This window comes from Sphaerodactylus townsendi, linkage group LG13, assembly GCF_021028975.2.
Source record: "Sphaerodactylus townsendi isolate TG3544 linkage group LG13, MPM_Stown_v2.3, whole genome shotgun sequence".
Lineage (NCBI taxonomy): Eukaryota > Metazoa > Chordata > Lepidosauria > Squamata > Sphaerodactylidae > Sphaerodactylus > Sphaerodactylus townsendi.
In genome coordinates, this window is record NC_059437.1 from 34,213,885 (window position 1) to 34,238,012 (window position 24,128).

Consider the following 24,128-nt stretch of genomic DNA (forward strand, 5'->3'; position numbering starts at 1 on the left):
AAACTGTCTCTCTGCCAGAATCTCATTAATGCAAAACTTCAGTGCTGAAAGAAGATATCTTTCAAATGGGACAGAAACAGGATGTGGTGATTTATGATCCAGATTCACTTAATGAAGCATTCACAAAATTAGTTCCTGATCTTCTAGAAAACAATTAATGGGCCACAGCTGTTAATGAAATAAATAAACGCACAGGCCCTCTCCTTTTTCAGTCTTTTCCATTTTTTAAAACTTGATGTGGCTTTGTTGTCTACTAATTTGTTTTACATAGTGCGGTCTAAGCAGTTATACCTCCTCTGTTATAGTCAATGCACTGGGAAGGATGCCAGTAGCTTTAGGATTGCAATGCAAATAATTCAGTCATGTCTTTGCTTATATTGGTTTTAGTATGAAAGGACACACACACCCAATACATTGCAAAAGATGTAATTTTAATCTCTTTCACATTGCATTTGCAGCAGTGAAATTTCTCATACCAATTTGATGGATTTGGTCTATTTTTAGCCATATTACAATGCAATCCTAAATTGAGGCAAAGGGACTTGGACCTGACTGATCCTTATCCCAACATATCTCTGAGTTACACCTGCATAAGGACTGGTTATACTGGCACAGGCCCTCAGCACCAATGTGCTGCTATCGGGTGCTGGTGCAATCCCACATTGGATGTCAACACAATGTCTCTGCACTGAATTTATTGTGGGTGGTTCATAGGGTGAGTTTGCAGTTAGTAGGCTCCATAAGCCCTCTCAGCCTGGGAATCGCCCCTGCCAGACATGCAAATCACAGCATAGCGACTGAATGCAAAAATCAAGCGTCACCCCACTGTTGCTCCTAAGCAGCTCAGGATGTTAACTGTGAGTCTGACAAATTGTCTCCTTTCCCTGCAGTGCCTGAGCCCCCTCCCCAGCATCCAATCACAGTCCCCCCCCCAACCCTACAAAAGCCCCAGCCAGGATACCACACAACCTATGAGGCAGGGTATGCAGCATGGGACACAGTCTGACAGTTCCTTGCTGTGCAAACTTGGAGCAAACACCCATGCAATTGGGTGGTGGGAATGCACAGAAAGGACACTTAGCATTATTAGGAAAGCACTTTGTGTCAACACTCCAGGAGAAATCCATACACAGCCGACCTCTTCCATTTCGGAACCCCAACAGGTATTGGTCTGTGCAGAATGGGCCAGAGAGAACACAAAGCACATCAACAGATAGTCCCATGTCATTAATTTTACCATCAATGAGTGCTGCTAACCAATTTGAATAGTCAGATTCAATGAGCATCTGAGAAACTAAAGGAGAGGAGTCTGTATTACAGTGAATATGTAGCCAACATTTAAATGTCCTCAACAACACCATCTTCAAAAGTACTGACCTGTTTCAATGCACAAGGAAGCGTTTGAAACACAATTCAGCCCCCCCCCCCCCCAATTCTGTGCAAATATTTTGATTGAATGCTGTTCAAAGAATGGTTAACAGGGCTGATCCATAATGGGGTGCCAAATGACAACTGAAAACCTATTTTTGCATTGAAGACTTTCAGTGCGGACAATGGCTGACACATTTAAGTTGGCTATAGCTGATACTGAATTGCAATGAGGGCGCCAAGTTGCAGTATAGCGAAATAAGATGCCTAGATGTTTGAGCTGTCTGACTTGCTCAACTCTATGAACATTAATTTTCCAGCTAGCTAGAGCATCTTGGCAAATACAAGAAGTTTAGATTTCTCATAGTTAAGTTCTAGTCTGTTTGCCAGACAGTGTTAAGATATCATAAGATCCCTCTTTATTTTTGCTGCCTAAACACAAGTACTAAACTGGAATTATTTGAAGCATAAGTTAATGAAAATGTAAGCAATTTTGGGCACTATAGTTCTCTTCATAGCCAAGTCTCTGGGTGGTCATATCGCACAAGTCCCAACAAAGCTGTCTCACTTTCTTATCCCTTTACCTTTTGTTGCAAATATAACTCTGAGAGCAGTTATCATATATCTAAATAAGTATTCCAAGACTTTTGAAATATTTGAGGGCAAGATGCCCAGTAACATACTCTCCGCTTCCATTGCAAAACAATTTTAAATTATTTTCTGGATTTTGCTATGTATTTTTTTCCAATAGTGTTTTTGTTGTTGTCTTTTTGCAAGTCCACATATAGTAGAAGGTACGACCTACCTCGTTGTATTTCCAACATTTCCCTTTATAATTCCTACCCATTTTCTCAATATCCTTTGGGGTAATTTACCATTGATAAAACATCTTGAACCACATTTCTCATAGGGTCTGGCTTGCTGTTAATTTAAATCTTTCGTCCGTAAGATTTCCCATTGTTGGAGAGATATCTGTACCTCAAAATTTTGCATCAATCGATTCATATGTTTTTACTTGTTCTGTTTCTGTGTCAGATTGGAATAACAGCTTATAAATTTGTTCTAATAAGTGTTCTTTTTTGCTGCATTATCACGTTTTCAGATTCTGTCAACCTCCTTATTGTACCTCTTGTTGAGAAAATGTCCTTTTTTAATCTTGAAAATAGTTGAAAATATAGTCTGTTTTTGCCATCATCCTTCATCTTTTGCCAAGATTTAAATCCTCCTTGAGAATTTATCGTATCTCCATATGTTATGAAACCACTGTTGCTTTTCATATTTTTTTTCCCCAAAATGTGCCTCTATGGGGGACATTAATGGGGATAATGGAAGACTGGATTTCTGTTGTTGACTATTGCTGGTCATCCACTGGATGCAGCAGGCCACTTCCCAATCCAGCCCAGGAAAAGGAGCCATCCACAGAGCACAGATTTGCCACTCTGCTGCTAAGGATGTTCCCAAAGGAGGACATCTGCTACATGTGGATCATATCTTCCTGGGGGCAGACACTACTGCAGTCTGTGAAAAATCAGCACAGCAGCGCCATATCTTTAAGGGCAGTTCCGTTTAAAGCAGCCGTTCCAAAATTGCACAGGAAACAGGACTATGCCACAGTGTATGCTGTTCCATCATGATCTTCCAGCATGTTTTCAGTTGTTGTGATTCAATTTTCTGCATTGCTTGACACCCCATGTCTGATGCTTTTTTGCACTTTTTGAATGTCTATACCCTTAGTTCTGTTGCATTGCCTTAGAGATCTCTCATGCTATTTGATTACATTGCTTTATACCATCTACTCTTCCCTTGAGTCCCAAGCAGAAAATGGTTCTATAAATACAGTAAATAGTGATGAAGAAGAAGAAGAGTAGAGTTTGGATTTATATCCCCCCTTCTCTCCTGCAGGAGACTCATAGGGGCTTACAATCTCCTTGCCCTCCCCGCCCCCGCCCGCCCCCGCCCCCGCCCCCGCCCCCGCCCCCGCCCCAACAAACCCACTGTGAGGTAGGTGGGGCTGAGAGAGCTCCGAGAAGCTGTGACTAGCCCAAGGTCACCCAGCTGGCGTGTGTGGGAGTGCACAGGCTAATCTGAATTCCCCAGATAAGCCTCCACAGCTCAGGCGACAGAGCGGGAATCAAACCCGGTTCCTCCAGATTAGATACACGAGCTCTTAACCTCCTACGCCACTGCTGCTCCTGATGGATGTCCTCTCCCCCGCCCCCCATATACTCATTTGCCCCCCTGATAAAAATGTTCTGGCTACAAGCCTTGCGAGACGGGCTGTGGCTGGACAACACACCCGTGGGCCTTTACTGTGGGGTCTCCCTGCAGGCGCCAGCTACCTGCGAGGAATCGCCTGCAGTGACCCATTGCAACAGCGCAAAGAACCTTGCACCTTATCCACCGGCTAGCTGCAAATGCAGACAAGAGTCACGTAGCCGAATCTCATCAGAATCCTTAAGACGCGAGGAGCGCGTACAACGCACGAACCGCGCTGCAGTACACAACTTTGGCGACAGCAACTTTGCGCAGAGGAGTGCAGCCAGCCAGGGCGGCGGAGTGGCCCGCGAAGGACGAGACGGGGCGGGTGAGCCCAGTGGAGAAAGCCAGTGGGTCTAGGCTAGCAGCAGCCCAGGCATGCTCAGACGCTAGCCGTTCCTTGCACTTTTCCCTGGGCGTTCCTGCAAGTTGGAGCAACGCCGGCGCGTTCCCACGTGCAGGCGCCACACACTGCTTCTTGGCAGGGCGGCAGGGAGACTCCAGCGTGTTGAGCAACGGCTGTGCCCCGTTAGTCCCACGGACGAGGGTCTCTCCCGGAAGGGAGGCGAAGATACAACACCCCCTCCCCCCCAGCATGGGCGGGCGGCAGGAGGGGGCGGTCCCTTAAAAGCCGCTCTCCTTGAGCAGCCGCCCAGAGCGAAGAGATGACTTCGGCCAAGCGGCGGGGGTGCTACTGCCTGGTGGTGGGGCTCAGCCTGACGGCCGTGGCGGTCTTGGTGGCGGTGCTCCTGACCGGGCCCCGCTGTGCCCCCCCGAGGTATCCGCGCGCAGCCGTGGCTGCCGACACCAAGACTTGCTCGGACGCCGGCAGGTAGGGCGCCTGGCTCTTGGGGAAGCCGCCGGGGGTGGGGCACTGCCCAGCCCACCGGCGGGAGAGGGGCACGTGGAACCGGCTGGCTGGCCCGTCTCACCGGCATCCTCCGCTGCGAGAGAGGAGTTAGGCTTTGGCGCGCTGCCCTTTTAAAAACCGCCCTGTGGGGATAGGAGGTTAAACCGAAGTGCTGAAACCCACTGTGACCCCAGCGTTCACTGTAAGGTGAGAACAGGGCCAAGGTGGGTGTCAGCACTTCGGCCTGTCCCCACAGTGCGGTTTACAAATGAATCCAAGGACTGGTATCTGAATTAAATGTATCCAAGGACTGGTATCTGAATTAACGTGGCCTTTCAATCCCACCCCACAGGGTGGTTTACAAATGAATCCAGGAACCTGTACCTGGATTAATGTGAGTGTTCAGTCACACATTTAGCTGTACCTGTCTAGAATGATGACATGAGAATGCCTCAAAGTAACTATAAAGTAAAAGTCAGGAAAAATTAAAATGAAGTAAAAAAAATCCTAAGTAAGAGCTACACACAGCCTGTACTGGCGTTCACTGCTGAAGATGACTTTTGTATTTCCAGGAACCTGTCCCATTTGTGCCCACTGCACATCAGAAATACTTATTTACAACATGTGAAGAGCCTCTCCAACATATTCCTCCCCATATCCATATAATCCTCTTGTTCAGTATAGCTGTTTTTTACCACCACCGCCCAGTTCAGGCTTGACAGGCAGTCATCCCTTACTAGTTTGTCTTGAAGTTGAACTGTCTTTGGTTAAGGTCTTCACCTGGCTGTTTGGATGCATTTCATTTAGATGCATTTCATTCAAATGAAACAGATGCATAGTTAGACTTGGCTGCTGGACAAACTATGTCGGGCTGCCTTTATTTTATTGAGATACTTATACTCTGCTTTCCCCCCCTGTAAGCGCCCTGTAGCACAGCGTGGTAATCTGAAGTACTTCAGTCAAAGCCTTGCTCATGACCTGAGTTTGATCCTGGTGGTAGTTGGTTTCAGGTTGCCAGCTCAAGGTTGACACGATCTTCAATCCTTCCGAAGTTGGAAAAATGAGCCCCCAGTTTGCTGGGAGAAAAGTGTAGATGACTCAGGAAGGCAATGGCAAACCACCCTGTAAACAGTTTCCCTTAAAAACATCATTACCCGATGGACCTGTATTTATCCAATGTTCGTGCAGGGGACTCTGTCTGTACCTTTGTCCTTCCTTGTGAAGATCAGAAGCTGTTTTCATCACAGTTTTCCCCTTCTCCATTTTATCCTCACAGCAACCCTGGGAGGTATGTTAGACTGGGACACGGCCACTGGTGCAAGATCACTCAGCCAGCTTCCCTGGCAGAGTGGGGATTTCAGCCAACCTAGTCCAAGAGCCATGCAGCACCTCAGATGGAGCTGCTTGCAGAGCTGTCTTAATGCATGGGCACGCTGGGCAGTTGCTCTGGGGACCCACAAGCATAGAGGCCCCATTCTAAACTATGTATGTTGTAACTTGCTGTACAATAAATAAATACCATACTGTACTATACTGTACTATAAATGGTATACCATACTGTACTATAAATGGTATTGGAAAATGCATATTTAGCATGTGTTTTACTAAGGATAATGACATATCAATGTCAGTTTTTTTTAATTACAAGTAGACATTGGCATGTTCCTCTGATGTAGTATCGTGGACACTGCTGTAATCACGCTTGCATATATGTGTATGTACCTCACTCACTACATAACTTAAAAGGGTTGTGTAGATAAGGGCTGCAATGCACTGCTTCGCTGGAGGCTTATAATGTTGTGAAGAGGGCCCTGTCTGCTTGTGTGGCTTTTGGCGAGGAAGGAGCAAGTGAATTCTGTAGTTTCAGAATCCTAAAAGACTTCAGCTGCTTTTAAACATGAATGGGGAACTGCTGCTAGGAAAAGGTGTTCTTACATCAAATGTTCCAGTTTGGGATTACATATTGCATGTTCCATCAAGTCCTTCAAAGTAAGCAATACAGCCCTGTAATTTGGCAAGTGAGTTGGGGGCGCGGCTGGAGATAAGCGAAAGGCTCTGGAAGGATTTTACAAAGCCAGATTCACCACAGGGAAAGCAGCTTAAATTGTGTTTAACTAGCAGAACAGCAGTGTCAGTGAGAGAGTGAGAGTCAGTGAGAGAAGGAAGGCTAATCCCTGCAGGGCGGATCCAAGTAGAACTGGTACTTAGCCAGTGAGGACTGTGAATGAAGATAAGCCCAAGATCTAGGCAATTTAATATCTCCTGTCTTCAGGCTGCCACAACAAGATCTGCAGATTGAAAACAGGACTGAGAAAATTGGTACTGAACATTTGGGTGCTGTGTGGTTTCCGGGCTGTATGGCCGTGTTCTAGCAGCATTCTCTCCTGACGTTTCGCCTGCATCTGTGGCTGGCATCTTCAGAGGATCTGAACACTTGTTAAAAGAGGCTCTAAAACAGAGGAGAAGAGATCTGTTGACTACTGTTAGCCACGGTAGTGAAGTGGAACTTGCATGTTCAGAGGCAGTGTACCTTGTACCAGTTGCTGGAGATGGACAGTGGTGGAGAGTGGCTGCCTCCTTATGGCTGCAGTTGGAAGCAGGGTGCAAATTAGCCTGATTCTTGGTCTGACCCAGGAAGACTCTTCTTAAGTCTTTGTATTTCCTATCTTTATACAGAAGATCCTTAAGGGCCAATTCATCATCTGTTAGGGAGAACACAGGATGGGGTCCAGCACCCTCACAGTCACAAATAGTTGTGGGTTCACCTCATATGTGGTTCAGATCACAACTGTGGCAGAAGAGGCTTTAGTCTTTCCCCTTTTGCTGTTTTTATGACCTGCATCTGTCCCAGGGTGTCCTAGTTGACCTGTTGAGGAAACCCGCATATATACTTGTGGGCTTCCCAGTATAGTAAATAGCACACACACACACCCCGCCAAACCATATAACTCGTGAAAATGAGATGGGGGGAGGTGGAAGCCCTTCTCAACAGACATGGCATTTGTGATCTAAATGGTGCACCAGACATGGAGGAATCTGAGCCCCGGCTGGTTCTGAGGCTGTCTTTGCACTGACCTCATCCCTTCCCAGATACCTGCTGCTTCTTCCCATTGGAACAACTTGTTCTGGTTCTAGAGAGTCATCGATATTAGTGCTTTATGGTAAAAACAGAAAACAGTTTGGGGGCACCTTTCAACAAATGTAATATCTCTCATTCACATGTTTTAACAGGACAGGTCGGGTGGGAGACATGCATAAGGGCACAATCCAGCTGGTTTCGCATTGTTTTCAAGTGAGTTCTGCATTGCAAACCTTCCCCCCTCCCCCAGACTGTGTCAAGCATTTATTTCTCCAGTCATACAGTGAATTTAATTCCCCTGGACTACTTGGAGCTGTTATTATCAGCAAAAGGAATGGAAGGGTAGAGAGTTGTGCTAATCTAATGGTTCAACTGGAGTTCCCATTCTGCAGAGGAGAGCTGGCTTCCTGCTTGAGCAACCATAGCTCTGATTCTACGACAAACCACTTTACACAGAGCTGTTTTGGCGCTTGAAAAGGGGCACAGAGGAAAGAAGAATTCCTCATCCCACTGCATTCTAGGCTGGATCAGGCCCTAGCTGCATTTTATTATCACTTTAAAATGGTGGGATCTCCCACAGGTCATAATTACATCTAGTTTTGGCCCTCAGTGCTTCCTGTAGCAGCACCCTTTGGACCCAGTGGCCAGCTGTGGCTGATGTTGCTGAAGATTTTTAAAACATGGCTGCACCATTCCCCTTGTGACTCACTTCATTAGCTCCAGCCTGTCTGTGTTAACTCAGAGGCAAGCCCCATCACATTCAATGGAACCTACCAATGGATAAGTGTACATAGGATTTCAGCTTCCTCTTTTTTTAACCATCAGTTCTTGACACTGTTATGAAAAATCCAGGTAACCATGCCAAATCATTGTAGTCCATTGATTCTTCTGTTTTCTTCCCATCTTGGATAACAGTTTTGGGTTCAGAATGGAATTATCTATCTACTCTGGGCTGGTAAAGCACTTTGGATCCATGTGGATTCACCAAGGGAAGTGGTCAGGTTGGCAATGTTGCTAATGTGCTTTTTTCCTCTTTAAAAAGCATGCTTTCCTCATAATTGAACAGTGTGGGATTAGGGGGGAAATGCTTTTAGTCTAGAAGTTCTGACTTTTGAATATTCAAGCACTTCTCATTTTAGAAAAGCAAGCATTACAGAAACTCAGTAGCCTGGAATTATTTCTGACTCACATAAAAATTGTTTTTTTTTTGCTTTGTCTTTCTATGTGGACTTCTTATTGTTCAGTTCCACTGTAGCACAGTGACGGATCACAGTCGAGATTGTCAGTTTCATTGCAGCACTGCTGGGGGAAAGGGCAGAATCATTCAGTTCAGAGATCTACTTTTTGAGTAAGCATGCTTGGGATCCTGCTGAGGGAATGGGATATTGCCCTACACTGAGTGTGATTTCAGTTTATTGTGGAATCCTTCAGTAATGCAAGCAACAATTCGGTTGTGGATCACAAAGTCTACTTGTGAAGAACAGTGTTGGCGTTGAGAGAATTCTTCCCCCTTTGGTTAAAATAGTGGTCCATTATATGTCAGTGCCATCTACTGGAACTTGGTGGAAGCAGCAAGCTGAAATTTTTGCTGAGTGGAGCAAGGCTTGTCCCAAATCTTTAAAGGAGGATTAAGGAGTCCCATTCTCAGATGGGAATTTGGTGCATGTATGTCCATCAATGATGCTGCGTAACTTTGGAGACCTGTAATGAAGCCATGTGCTTCAATAAAAGCCAAATAACTTTATTAGGGTGACAGGAACCTTAATCTTAGAAACAGATCTTTCTTAATCTGTGTTCTTCTACAGAACTTCCTATAGTTAAGCAAATATAATGTTTTTATCTTCTAAATAGTCTTTAATTTAACCTTTTTATCAGTTCAGCAAGATGACTTGAAGGTAATTAAAATCTTTCAAATAACTTCTTCTGGTGCCTGAATCTGTGTCTGTATGAAAAATTCATGACCTGCACATAATCATTTAATTGTATTTAATTGTTTTATTTTGATTTTTTGTCTGTGGTTTTAGGACTGGTACAAGATCAGTCAGCATATCCATAATGCACAATTCATAAGCAGAAACAACAAGTAGTAATCAAGAACCTCTGAGCATATACAGAATGCTCAGGGCCAATGGGAAGTGTCTGGGACATGCAAGAAAGATAGGCTTGGAGTTCTATAGTTTAGAATTCTCTGGAATTGATATACTCAGTGGCCTTCAGCTAGTCACAGCTGTGCATTGGGACCCCTCAGCTAGAAATGAAATCAAATAATCTTCTAAGTCACTTAACAAACTGGTTGTGGGTTTTCCAGGCTGTGTGGCCGTGGTCAGGTAGATCTTGTTCCTAATGTTTTGCCTGCATCTGTGACCGGCATCTTCAGAGGTATATCACAGAGAGAAGTGTTAACACAATGTGTCAGTGAGAAGGGAATGTTTAGTGGGGCATATATTGTCCATGTCCCAGGGTGGGGAACCAATCAGTAAGTGTTTTGGGTGGAACTTGCTATGCAAAGGAGTTGTTGATTGTATTGTATTGCGGGTGAGCCTTCGACAATACATCACTTAACAAAAACAAACAGGAGTCTTGTGATACCATAAAGACTAACCCAGTAATTTTCTAGCTTAGGTTTTTTGTGGGCCAGAGTCTAAGTGTACTCTGAGTGGACCATGAGGTGAAAGATAATTTCTTAATGGTTGAGATATAAAATAGATATAGCCTGTCTTGCAATGTGGTTTTACACTGTTAACTTTGGTTACATGTCCTTCAGTAGCTCTCTGCTTTTTTGTTTGTAGTACTCTTGTAACTAGTATTGTGTTGGCCCCATCTCCTGATCTCCAATTCTCCACCAAGCCACATTGCTCTCCCAGGCTTTTGGCCCCTTCTGGGTACTAGTGCACAGAAGTTACATCTGTTTTCACATACCGGCAGAGATTGCACACAAGAGTAATCTTCCTAGGATTTATTGGGATAAATATCTAATCCTGTGTGCTTTTGGCACAGCAGGATAAATCAGTTGTTTGTTAAAAGGGTCAAACACGGCCACCATTGCTAACACCATTGCTAACTAACTCTTGTCTGTTTGATGGCTTCTGGATCTATGGACATGAACATTGTAGTTCACTTGATAATATCTATGCCGTGTTAAGCTTGACTTCATTTCTGCACAGAGCAAGCTGCTGTTAAAGGTACAAAGAGGAGGGCAGGCAGCGTGTCACTTTTTTCTGGCAATCCTAGATTCTGTTGGCACGTGCACACAAATTGAATCAAGTTGCACACAGACAAATTCTGTTTGTGATTATATGCTTTGTTTTTTCTTGCTCTGAATCTGTTTCCATGAACTTTAACAGCCCTTCCCCCCTATCTCTTGAGATAGTGTTGTAAGAGACCTCATCAAGCTGAATGATTCAAACAATGAGGTTGAAATACTGCCACAGTCTGTGGCATGGCCAAGATCTGATCCCCCCCCCCTTTTTTTTTAACTGCTTAGGGAATTCACTGGAATTTCAACTACTTGTTCCTATTGTTTTTTCATTACTTGGACATTTCTTTTTGTGTTTCTGCATGTGGGGGTTCTTCAGCGTGGGTTGCAGATAGCAATGGGATTTTTGGAAATTAGAGTGGTTGAATCTGTACTATTATGTCTTTAATTTGCATTTTTCAGTTCTGCCTAGTAACTTTGATAGTAGGAGGAAGCAATATACTGTGAATGGCTGCATGGAAGGAGGTTGTTTTGTAGCACCAACAGCTGATTGAGATCAGTTGCAGCAAGAATAGCACAAGTAAAATTTATTCATTCCACTCTTCAGTTACCTGTGGCATTTTCCCATGTTTTTTGGGGCAGCAAATATTTCAAGGGGTCAGAAGAGAAATCAAAGGTAAATCAATGAAACAAAAATGGACCAGCTAAAACCACCATCATAGAGGCCGCATGAAAACACAGGAAAGGTATGGATTCTTCACTAGAACTCACATTTGACCACCTTAAAGTAGCTAACACAAAATGGGAATTCACTAGTGTAAAGATCATGTACAGGGTCACATAAAATAGAACTGGTTAGGCCTGAAAGATTTGAGATGCATGTTTGTGAATGGATTCAGTTGTTCCCCTGAACTGACCCACATCCCCCAAAGCCACACAGCAGTGGCAGGAAACTTCTTTTCCAAAACTCCACAGGGCCCAATTCAGATTGGGGCCACAGTGTGGAGAGAGAAGGGTCTTTAGTCGCCCCCATGGTCACAGGGGCTTTGTTATTTGCCCCACTGGGGGTTGCCTGCATGGAATAATGGATTCAATGTGCAGAAAAAGAGATTCCACCTAAACATTAGGAAGAACTTCCTGACCGTCAGGGCTGTTTGACAGTGGAATTCACTGCCTCGGAGTCTCCTTTGGAGCCACATGGAAACCCACAGGTCAAATATCAAGGGAAAGAGCTGTGGTCCCCTAGGACCATCTTCTGGACACTATCGCCCTCTCCTCCCGCAGTCCCGTTCGGGTCCATAAAGCTACCATGGTTAGTGGTACTGAATGCCTTTGAGTGGTTGATGAGAATCAAAACTGTGCATTTCCCCCACTGCTCTTCCAGTTCAGTTTTTTAAAGCAACTGAGATAGTTTCAGAATCAAGCCAGATATAGATGTTTTATCCAAGAATGGCTGATGTTGTGTAGTCACCACATGATTACATCAACTTGAAATGGGTTGTTGGATATAGGTCTGAAGAAATTGGAGAGATGTCAAAGGACAGCTTCTTCAAAAGTGGTTGGACCAAGGGCTTCATTAAACTTTGTAGGACACATCTTTCCTTGTGAGAAACACTGAAATTCTACTAGTCATCCAGAGGGCAAGTGTAAATTATGTTTGTGGTTGTTCTAGCATCCACATGGGGTTTCGCTACTTCCTGATGTTGCCACAATCTGAAAAGTTCCAACTAAAATGGGACAAAGTTCTGTCTCTGAAAGGACTCAGCAAAGCCATTGTAATTAATATAGTATCAAAATTGGAACGTGTACAAGTGATGTTATCCTCAAAATATTTTATAAATAAATCACAGGATGCCACAAAGTTCACTCTCATATATATAGTAATATATATATAAAGCTTTTTGTGGTAACCTTATGTTAGATGTTTTCCTTTACAAGAAACAATGATACACCATATGCTTAGTTCTAATTTTCCCAAGTGCTACAGCAAAAACCTTTTTGAGGTAATATTTGCATGCAGATAATGAACAGCAAATAATAAATCTTTTTCAAAACCCATCAGTAGGCCTGTTAAAAATATTTGTCTTACACCCCAGCATATCAGTGTTTAAGTTCATTAAAATATCCTTGCATGTGATCCATCCAGAAAAAGCTCTACCAGAGACAGAATTGGGTATATTGAATGATTTCAGCCATGTTCTGTTTGCAGTCCCTTGGTCTGTCATGACAAATATAGGTTACATTCAGATATTGCACACACCCCGATCAGAGTATGACAGATGGCAGTTCATTTACTAACCCCATTTAGTCCACTCCTTGTCTCCTTTCTCACCTCCAAACAAAACCCACAAAGCTATCCCAAGCTCCCTTGCATTGCCCAGCAGCTGGCAAAACCTTGAGAGAATGCAGCCTGCTTGCCACTGGCACACTCCAATTAATAGACAGCATCATTTTGTTAGTGCAAGTTAGAGTTGAGTCTAGTAGCTCCTTAGAAACCAACAAGGGGTGTGTGTGTGTGTGTGTGTGTGTGTGTGTGTGTGTGTATGTGTGTAAGTAAACTTTTGAGAGTCAAAGCTCCGCTTGTCAGATATATCCCAGTCAGAAGGTTCTGTTTCATGCCTCTTGCTCTTTGGTGTTTGAACCTGAATCTCCATGATTTCTGCCATAAGATATGCTTCCTGTAGACTTTTGGGCTCCTGATCCCCTCAGTTGTTTTACTTTAATAATATCAGCAAAGAAAGCCGTCTCTGGCCCCTTCCGCACACGCAAAATAATGCATTTTCAAACCACTTTCACAACTGTTTGCAAGTGGATTTTGCTTCAAAGAGCACTGAAAGCAGTTTGAAAGTGCATTATTCTGCATTTGCGGAAGGAGCCTCTGATTCAGGAGAGATTCTTGTGGCTTGTAAAACATTGTTTCTGTTATTGTCTTCCTCTCCACACCCCATTCTTGCTTTCCTCTCTACCCCTCTTCTTGCTCACATACATACACAGACAGGCAGGTGCAGACCTGCAAAGCCATTGAACACGGCCATACAGCCCGGAAACCACACAGCCCCCCATTGTTTCTGTTATTGTTACACAAAATAACTGGACATCAGATAGCAACTAGCAAGTAAAACGAATGAAAATGAGCTGAAGAACACTTCCAGTACACGAGCTTTGTGCGTCGCTTATTCTGATTCTTTGTCAGTAGACAAACAGCATTGACAGGTATCTGACTGAAAACAGAACAAGCTATGTATCCCATCTGTCATCATTTTCAACCTCACATGGGGGAAAAGCCTCTGGTTCTATAAACAAGTTCCATGTGCATTAAATAGTCCCTGACATGGATCAGGATTCTTCTCTGCCAAAACTTCAATTTGCAGAAGGGCCTACTGAAAACCATCAATCATGTACTTCTTTAGCTGAAGAAGAGGCATATTCCATGCAGGGAACTTATTCATGTGATCCAGTCCTAAAAGTTGCTATATACAGGTTCCAGCGTTAATGTTTCAGTATAGGATGCAGCATTAACTCTGGCCCTTTCCACACAGCAAATTTAAAGTGAGTTGCAAGCGGGATACGTGAACCCATCCTTGCCCCAGGCAGTTTGCATGGCGTGCCGTCCCATGGATCGACGTCGACCAGGGTGTGCACCTTCGCATGGAGATGCATCTTTTTTTAACTTCCCTCCCACTGATGCGCAGTTACGCAGGCAGGCACACATGAACCCCCAGAGCCTTGCTGACGCCTCATGTCCCCAGAAGTGCCTGCGTGGCTCCCCAGGGGGGAGCCCGGAGTTTTTAAAAAGAGGAAAGCGCAACCTCATAATGCACCTCCTGCCCAGCCGTTTGCTTGGCCACGGCTGTGAGGCGCGTTAAAACAAAAGAATCACACAAATCACAATTCTTGAGAAACCCAGGTTGAAGGGGGGGGGGGGAATGCAGAGCGGACTCGCGTTAGGAGAGGGATCTGTGCAAAGTTCCCCCCAACCAGGTTTTATCCCATGATTAGTCCGGATTTATTGGCCCATGCGGAAAGGGCCTCAGAATGGGTACTACAGGGAGATAACATGACAAAGTCCATTTCTAGACATTGGGGAGGCATGAACTCTTCTTATTTTCCTTGATGTTTTGAAGCCATTGGCAAATGTTTGACCCCACAATCACTAAAAAGGAATGTTATGACTCTTCCACTGTCAGTTAGCATTTTAGTTCTTTATGCTCCTTTTAAAAATCAAAGTTGATAACCTCAGGATCTTTAATGTGATTCTTTTCAATGGCAGTAACAAGTCTTACAGTTTAGGTTCTTTCATATTCAGTAGTTGAGTCCTGCAAATCACAACAGCATCACATGTCGTTCATGGCTCAAAACTTCAGCAGTAGCATTACTAATAATAGCACAAAGGATTCCATTTTCTCTCTGCAAGGATGGCCTTCTAGTCCCCATTACCACAGAAGTCAACAATCTTAATTCTGACTCTCCCATGAGAGATAAATGTCTTTGCACTGTTCTGCCCTCAGTTTCTTTCTGTTAGCCAAATAGTCATAATCTCAAGAATTCCAAGAAAGCTACTGTGGAAGTGGCTTATTGTATTATTATCTCTGTGGAATCCTAGCCCTTCTGAGATACATCCGCCAGTCTTTCTAATAGTTCATTACATTTTGTAGTGTCTCTAAATATTTGAATGTCTCCGTTCACTTTATGTCCACCTGATGTTGACCATTGTAACTCCTTTCAGTGGCAGTAACTAGTTTTATAGTTGATGCTCTATCATATGCAGTAGTTAAGTATATCAATTATGCTGTTTCACTCATAATTGATAAAAAACTTTTCATCCCCCTCCTCCAAATGTGTTGGTTATTATTAGATCACCAGTCACCCATCTTGTGATCTTTTTTTTTAGAATCCACTATATTTCTGAACTTTTTAAACTCATACAAAATAGGTCTTTTTACAGTCGTTAAATACATCTCTCAACTATTTCTTGCCACACGGAGAATAGGACTATGGTCAGTTTTAGGTTTCAGGTTTTTGTTACACTTTTGGGAACAATTTATGACTGAATAAATTAAATGAAAATAATAAATTAGGGTTAGGGTTGAGGCAAGGGCAGCGGCTCAGGCTTGCCTTAGTGTTCCGTTGAGTTCTAGGGCGCAGTCCGAGAGTAGGGCTATGGTCAGTTTTAGGATTCAAGTTTTTGTTACAATTTTGGGAACAAATTATGACAGAATAAATTAAATAAAAATAAGAAATTAGGGTAAGGGTTAAGGGAAGGGAAGGGGCTCAGGCTTGCCTTAGTGTTGCGTTGAGTTCTAGAGCGCAGTCCGAGAGTAGGGCTATGGTCAGTTTTATGATTCGGGTTTTTGTTACAATTTTGGGAACAATTTATGACTGAATAAATTAAACAAAAATAATAAATTAGGGTTAGGGTTAAGGTTAAGGCAAGGGCAGCGGTCAGGCTTGCCTTAGTGTTGCGTTGAGTTCTAGAGCGCAGTCCGAGAGTGGGGCTATGGTCAGTTTTAGGTTTCGGGTTTTGCTACAATTTTGGCAACAATCTATGACTGAATAAATTAAATAAAAATAGTAAATTAGGGTAAGGGTTAAGGCAAGGGAAGGGGCTCAGGCTTGCCTTAGTGTTACGTTGAGTTCTAGAGCGCAGTTCGAGAATAGGACTATGGTCAGTTTTAGGTTTCGGGTTTTGCTACAATTTTGGGAACAAATTATGACAGAATAAATTAAATAAAAGTAATAAATTAGGGGTAAGGTTAAGGGAAGGGAAGGGGCTCAGGCTCTGGCTCTAGTAAGTTACACAGCTGAGTTCCAGAGAGTAGTCCGCAGAGTAAGGCTACAGGTCAGTTTTAGGATCTTGGTGGTTTTTACATAATCTTTGGGAACAAATTCTCATATTCTGAATAAATTAAATAAAAATAATAAATTAGGGTTAGGGTTGAGGCAAGGGTCAAGCTCAGGCTTGCCTATTGTTGGACTGCGCCCTAGAACTCAACGTAACACTAAGGCAAGCCTGAGCCCCTGACCTTGCCTTAACCCTAACCTATTATTTTTATTTAATTTATTTTTAGTTAAAATTTTGGGAACAATTTATGACTGAAAACATTAAATACAAAATAATAGGGTTAGGGTTAAGGTGGGGCAGGGGCTCAGGCTTGCCTTATTGTTACGTTGAGTTCTGGGTTGCAGTTTTATGTTGTTTTGGGTAACAAAAACTGGCCATGGGGAAAGGTCAGTTATCCTGCTGTCTGTTGCATGTGTCTGTCTGCAAGTGAAGGGCAGACACATGGAACTGGCACAGACTTTTGCTGGTAATTTTTTTTTTGGTAGATGTCTAAGCTGTACCCGCAACCGTGAAAATACAGGTACTTTGTATACATACAGTAAGACAGTTCTCAATGAGTGGTGAAAAAAAAAATGAGGCCACTGAGTTCTTCTAAATGATGTTGCAATTTCATCGCACTTCATTTGCTAGATGTGGCATGTGAGTAATATACTCCAAGGTTTGCTTATGGCAAAGCAAGCATTTTTGAACCATGCAAGGTCCAAGCTTCTTCAGATGTTGCTATCAAATTAAAAAAAGAGACCACAACTTTTCTAAAGAATTGTTTTATTACATACGCACTTCTGATTTCCAAGGACTTAAGCATATGCAGACATTAACTGGTACCGTACTTTATATAAAGTCTCTCTGCTGTTGCCCCAAGATTGAATTACAAGACAGTAGCCAGCAATCTCTCTCTCTCTCTCTCTCTCTCTCTCTCTCTCTCTCTCTCTCATACACACACACACACACACACACACACACACACACACACACACACACACACACCCTCACATCTCTAAAGCTCATATACAGAGGCCAAAGCTCCTCCTATTATTCTCCTTCCCCGACAACTGGGGATCAGAAGTATGACCTCTTATTTAGCCATCATGGCTAGTAGCCATGGATGGATGTATCATCAATTAATTTGTTCAGTTCCTTTTAAAAATGATGTACACTGATGGCCATCACCACATGCTGAGACAGTGAGTTCCACTTCTGCATCATGGATTTAGTGTGACCTCAAGATCTCTTTCTGGTTAGTCAGCAGCAGTTCAGACCCTGTCTGTGTAAATATCTATACAATTTAGAATTTCCCCCCATTGTGCATCAATTCTCAGTTACATTAAGCCTAATTTTCCATGTCATTCCCACCCAGCAGTTTGGAGAGCTCTTACTGGGATTCTCACAGTCCTCTCTGGTTTTATAACCCTGAATAATCACCTGCAAACTTGATTGCTTCACTGCTCACCTCTGATTCCAGATGAACCATTATATACTTGCAGAGATAAGACAGATCCCGGAGCGACTGTGCTGCTTATTTCCTTCAATTGTGAGAACTATAATTTTCACTCTACCTTCTGCTTCCTGTTGTTTAACAATTTACAAATCTTTTCCCTTGGTTTCTAAATTTACACAGAAGTTTTTAATGAGAGTCTTTAACAAAAGATTTTTGAAATTCTAAGTATATGTTGTCTTCCCCTATATAATAAATAATCCTGTCTTTTGTTGGCTGTTGTGGATTTTCTGGGCTGTGTGTGGCTGTGGCCTGGTAGTTTTAGCTCCTAACGTTTCACCCACATCTATGGATGGCATCTTCAGAGGCATGTCACCATACGATGTGTTCTCTCCATAGCACAGTGTGAATTGTTCTGTGTAGCTGAATGTTTGTTTTGCCCACCACTGAGGTGGGAGGGGAATGAGGTGCATTTGGATTTGTATGTGTATGTCCTGCTGACATAAATGTGTAAGACTCATCTCAGAGAAGTTGGAGGTGTTTCCTCTTCCAAAATTAAATGTGGCTCCATGGGACTTTTGTGTAACTGTCCCTTTACAGATTAAGCAAATTTGGCTGTTTTGATTCCATGCTTCTCCCATTCAGGGATAAAGCCAAGGCAAATGGTGCTTCTTTATCTGATTGTCCAGATGTTTTAATGTTCTCCGGGCTGTTTAGATAGATTAAGTGACATCATCATACTAGTTAAAAGTCTGTAAACACCAGGCAAAGAAATGACATCCCCAGGAGCCAACTTACAAAAATGAGGCAGGATTCCATGAGGTGTGAAGCTGGAGTATTGCAAGCAGCTGTTCAGAGTACTAAAACAGCTGTGTGAAGCTGGACTACTAAAACAGCTGTTCTTAATCTAGTGTGGCCATGTGCCCTGCAGGGCCAGTTTAGCCACTGGAATACAGCAAGAGAGGACAATCTCTTGAAAACGGCAAAGCTGCTTTTTTATGAGCGACATCCTTCCTCTCAGTAGTGGAAGCCCTGAACCTGTTTGGAGACCTCCCCATTGTTGGATGAGTGGTGGCAGAAAGCTGTAGCATGGTGGGGTTTTTTTGCCCAAACCTGGCATAAGATGCCAGCTGTGGACCTCTGGTGATATCTGAAACTGCCTCTCCTTTTGAACGTGAGTTGTTTTATCTTCCAAAGGTAGATAAGAATCCTCTCTCCTGAAGCGGAGTAACATGGTGGGTTGTGTATCCCCCATCTTAGATCCAGGACTTTCCTGACAGCAAAACAACCCACAAAATTGTACCACTGCTGTATTCAAGTTGGCTGAATGTTATATCTAACAGTGCAATCTCAGGGATAGGGGGTTAGGTGCACCACAGCCAGAGATGGCACAGCCACAGTGCACCCACATAGCTTCCTTAGGGGCTGACTGCATTGTGGCCAGCAAACCAAAAGCATCATTCCTGCAGCCTCTGTGAAAGGGCCCTATACAGCACAATGGACTGTACTATCATTTTTGCCAGCATAAGTTGACCAGACAAAGGGGGGGCATTCCCAGGCTGAAAGGACTCAGGAAGCCAAGTAATGTTGGCCTCACCCCTGGGAATGCCCCCTTTGGTGCTGGCATGAGCTGCTGAGCTTGGGGAACGCTGCTTCTACAGCTGTGCTGGTGCCTGGGTCTCCTGCTGCTGCAAGACTCTTCATTACTGGCATAAGTGCCCTGGCATCAGCATATATGCCCCTTTTGCCAGTGCAAGTGGCATTTATGCTGACATTGAGGTCACACCATCTCTTGAGCCCTTCCCACCCCCCTTTGTGGATTGTACTGTTAGGCCTCCTGGGATATCTGGATATTTGGTAAGAAGCTCTTGCTTTCAAAGGAAAGCCTCTCAGACTCTGTTATTGTTTCCAAAAAAATATTCCCATCCTTTTTGTCACATCAGTTGAACTGTGCAGCAGAAATCAAAGACCAAGCATATGGGACAGAGTAGACCCATCTGCCCTGGTCAGGCTCATTTCAGGACTGATAGGTTAGTTAGATAGGACTATCAGGTGGTTTTTTATAAAAGGAAACAAATTCACGGTCCAGTGAGTAGGCACAAATCTACGTGAAATGCTTATGCTTGCGGTGATGCTAACATTTGGAGAGCATTTATAAATAATTTCTGTTTTATAACATTTTGTTCTTTTGGACCATTTCTTATTTCCTCTGATTGTTCTTCTGCTGTTTCCACCAAGGAGCTGCCCCTGAGAAAATGCCTTGCGTATCAGGTGACTCCATTGTATGTCATTACATAAGAACATCAGAAGAGCCCTGCTGGATAAGAGGAAAGGTCTGTCTAAACCAGCATCCTGTTTGCCACAGTGGCCAGACAGATGGTTCAGGAAACATGCAAGCAGGGCAAGAAGGCAACAGGCAGATATAGATAGATACCTTTATTGGCATAGTTAGAATTCATATGTGCAACACAGGTGGCACTCAGACCCATTCAAAAGCTGTAGCATAAAATGATAGATGAAAACATTAATAAAATTCCCTGTTGGGGCTGTATTTTACGTCGAGCTGGTAGCAAAACTAGACAGCTGTTGATTGGAAGTAGCTAATAGAAACTTTGTCACTTCTGAGGTAACAGCTGGGTTCTGGTCGGCTAGTAATAGTCGAAGAAGCTTGCTTTCATTATACTGCAATTAGATGGTGCTTCAGTTCTTAGTAATGTCTCCCTTAGGTCACTGTGCAACTGACATTCCAGTAGAATATGAATCAGCAAATCTGGAGTTCTGCAGATACATAGTCTTTCTGAATGTGGGATTTGTTGATATCTATTCTATGGGACTGCTGAAGGTAGTGCATTTATTCTGGCTTGCATAAAAACTCTTTGGTGGCTAGGGTCCTCCAGAGTAGACAAATAGGTTGAACAAGAGTTATGTTTTGGCGCTGTTCCAAAGTGTGGACAGGAGCAAACTTTTGGGTCTAGGGGAAATTTCTGTTGAGAGTAACAGTTGTATAGTCTTTGTTTGGTTATTCTCAGAATGGAATATTTGTCAAGATGGAGTAGAGAATTGAGGTCAATTCCTATCTGGGCAATCCTCTGCTGGATCTTTATGGACCATTTGGATTGATACGAATCCTCTTAGAGGTGTCAAACTCGTGGCCCTCCAGATGTTCATGAACTACAATTCCCATTAGCCCTTGCCAGTATAGCCAATGCTCATGTTGGGAGGGACTGATGAGAATTGTAGTTCATGAACATCTGGAGGGCTGAGAGTTTGACACCCCTATAAGCTATTAGACTTAGAGTTGATGTCTGGAAATGTATCTTTAGCTAGCATTTAATGGCTGTAATCCAGGCTCTAGTTTCCAGTAACCTTTGGTTGGTTTCTGAGCAGATAGTAAGGAAAGTGATGCAATTTGGTAGATGTACTGATTGACAAAGGAACTTCTGCTGTACCTCATGAAACTTCTGTCGCAGAGTCTTTTTAAATTGGTACCATTCTTGATCAAACCATGTGAAAGTCTTTGGAGAGTTAGCTGAAGGGGGATGTGCTAAAAAGTGAAAAAAAAATGAGTTATATGTTATCAAGACCTCTTCAGGAGAATTGATGATTAGCAAGTTGTCCCATAAATGTAAAATTTCAGTGGACTGGATTACATGGTCAGTCATTTCTGTGATCTGTGAGGACCAATAAATTCTCTTAAAATGGGGCTTCTCAATCTTTCATTGCCCAGTTAATGTGGTGACATTTTGATTAGAAGTTAGAGACAATCACAGGGACATATGATTGCTTTTGGGTCTGAATTTGATCTGAAATGAGCTGATGTTAGTTCTCAATTGGGAGAAACAGTGACCTTAATCTACAATGTTCCTACCCACAGACAAAGTAAATGTGTGTTCAATAGAGCCTTGAAAATTAGATAGGCCATTAATGATGCATTTATTTGTAGCGATATAAAATTTTGCTTACAGTATTCCTGCTGTGTTGATTCTGCTGTCCTCAGATTGCCTAAATTGGCTCAGCATTTGAGGCAGAGAATCTTCAAGTCCAAAGCCTAAAGTTTCTGCTAACATTAAGTTATTGGCTCCTATTCTTGCATTTTGATTCCCTACAATCAGGAGTTCCGCCAAATGTTTCCAGTCTGTTACCAAAACTGTCCCAAAGTGACGTGAGATCATCATAATTCTCTCTGGGAGATAAATAAACATTGACTAGCAGTATTGTAGAATTAGGAACTTGTATTGTTAATGCCTGGATAATGGGAGGACAGGAAATTGATGTGGTTGTATAGGATAACAGCTTGTTTTTAAATACAAAAAGCAAGACCTGCTTGATGATGGCCTTTGGTTGTTCTTAAAGGCAGGGATACAGAATATCGAGAATCCGTTTCATTCAATATCTCCTGCTGTCCATGTCAACTGAAGGGCAATAAAGTCAAACCCACTCAGGTAGTTAAGTAGCTCTTGGTCTCTATTATTGTTCCTTCATCCTGCTATGTTCCATGAGATTATTTTGAGTGTGGAACCTATCGTCTGGTATTGATGTCCATCCATGGGGATGATCCTATCCAGCATATGATTTTAATCTCTAAAAATGCACCCATTGTGATCTGGTATAGATGATAATGGCTGGGAGGTAAGGACATAATCCACCTTAGCACTGTCCTCATGATGGATGTGCTGCAGGGCACTGACTGCATCTATGTTATCGAGGACTAAGGAGAAGTTTAGATCAAGGAGGGGTGGAGAGATATTAGGAACCTGAGACAAAGATAACAATTCCTGTGGGGGAAACCCATCACAGTGACTGTTCTTTAGTTGAGCCAGTGGGTCCAACAGTTATAGTGTATCACCTGAAGGTGCCTGCCACAGATGCAGGCAAAACGTCAGGAGAGAATGCTGCTAGAACACGACCATACAGCCCGGAAACCACACAGCACCCCAGTGATTCTGGCCGTGAAAGGGCCGTGAAAGCCTTCGACAATATAGTTATAGTGTATCCAGATTTAAATTTGTCCCCTCTAGATTCTATCAGCTTATCTCTAAGTTCACCTAAGCAGTTGGTAATTGGAGTTTGTTTGGCCACAGGCAGAGTTTTGAGAGACTCCAGCAAGTCTATCTTTATTGAATTTCCCAGGTGGCTCGTTTCACCAGTAAGCAGGTTTGGTTATATCAATCCACAGTTTAAATCTTGTTGGGCCATCTCTTTAGGGGTCTCCTTAGAAATATGGTCTCCCTTCATTTTAAATTTTGGGATCAGAAAGAACACAATATTTGAGTTATAGAACACCCATCTGGTTCAGACTCCCACTCCAAGAGAGCAACTGTGAAAGGATTTTTGCTGCCTGAAGGTGAATATTATTTTCTGAGACAGCTGAGGGTTCTTTAAGAGTTGAATTGAGTGCAAGTCTATGAAATTTGCCCTCAGCAAAAGTATGCAGCATAGATGACTGATAGCCTCCCTTCTTGTTTTCCATGAAGGTAAGTGCCCTCTGTATGGACAGACCATCAAGCAAATTTTGTTTGAGGTTTTGAGAAAATGAGCATCTCCCATGCAAGTCATACTTAATCTGTTTTAAATACCTGAGTTGGCATTGAAGAATTCGTAACACCTGAAAGTTTGCCCATAAGCTGTTCCTGCAATATGGCAATGGTTCTCTTTTGTTGTTACCTCCTAGCCAATGATATCTTCTAAAATTGGTTTAGTCCCCTTGATCATCTCATTTTGCCTTTCTCCACGGTTTCCACTGCTACAATATCCTTCTTCAGATGTGGTGGCTAGAACCAGTATGCCAATTGTGGCCAAACCACAGATGTATGCAAGAGTGCTACATATTGGCTACTTTTATGTTCCAGTCTCTTTCTCTATGGTCCCTAGTTCAGAATTTGCCCTTTTAACCATTACAACAAATTCTCAGAAATAGCCCTTTGTGCTGCAGGAAATTTTCTGGTTGCTGATGCCAAAGATGCTGCTTCCTTGGGTGGGTCCCAGACTACAGCTGGTGGCTCAAGATAGGAACATGGCCACTGATGAGAAAGATCCAGACTTATTTCCACTTTGCATCTGTGGAAACAGCTTCCCCATCACTAGCCTACTTGTGTATCATTT

At 43.1% G+C, this 24,128-nt stretch overlaps 1 protein-coding gene across 2 annotated transcripts in view; it reads left to right on the forward strand.

The window, feature by feature from the left end:
* The first annotated feature begins 4,289 nt into the window (after positions 1–4,289).
* GGT5 (gamma-glutamyltransferase 5) overlaps positions 4,290–24,128 on the forward strand; it is a 38,069-nt gene continuing 18,230 nt past the window's right edge. The window contains exon 1 of one of the 2 annotated variants that reach the window (XM_048514949.1): positions 4,290–4,456. In XM_048514949.1, coding sequence (XP_048370906.1) covers positions 4,290–4,456 — 167 coding nt within the window. The remainder of the gene's footprint in view (positions 4,457–24,128) is intronic. The other variant, XM_048514950.1, reaches the window with a different exon arrangement.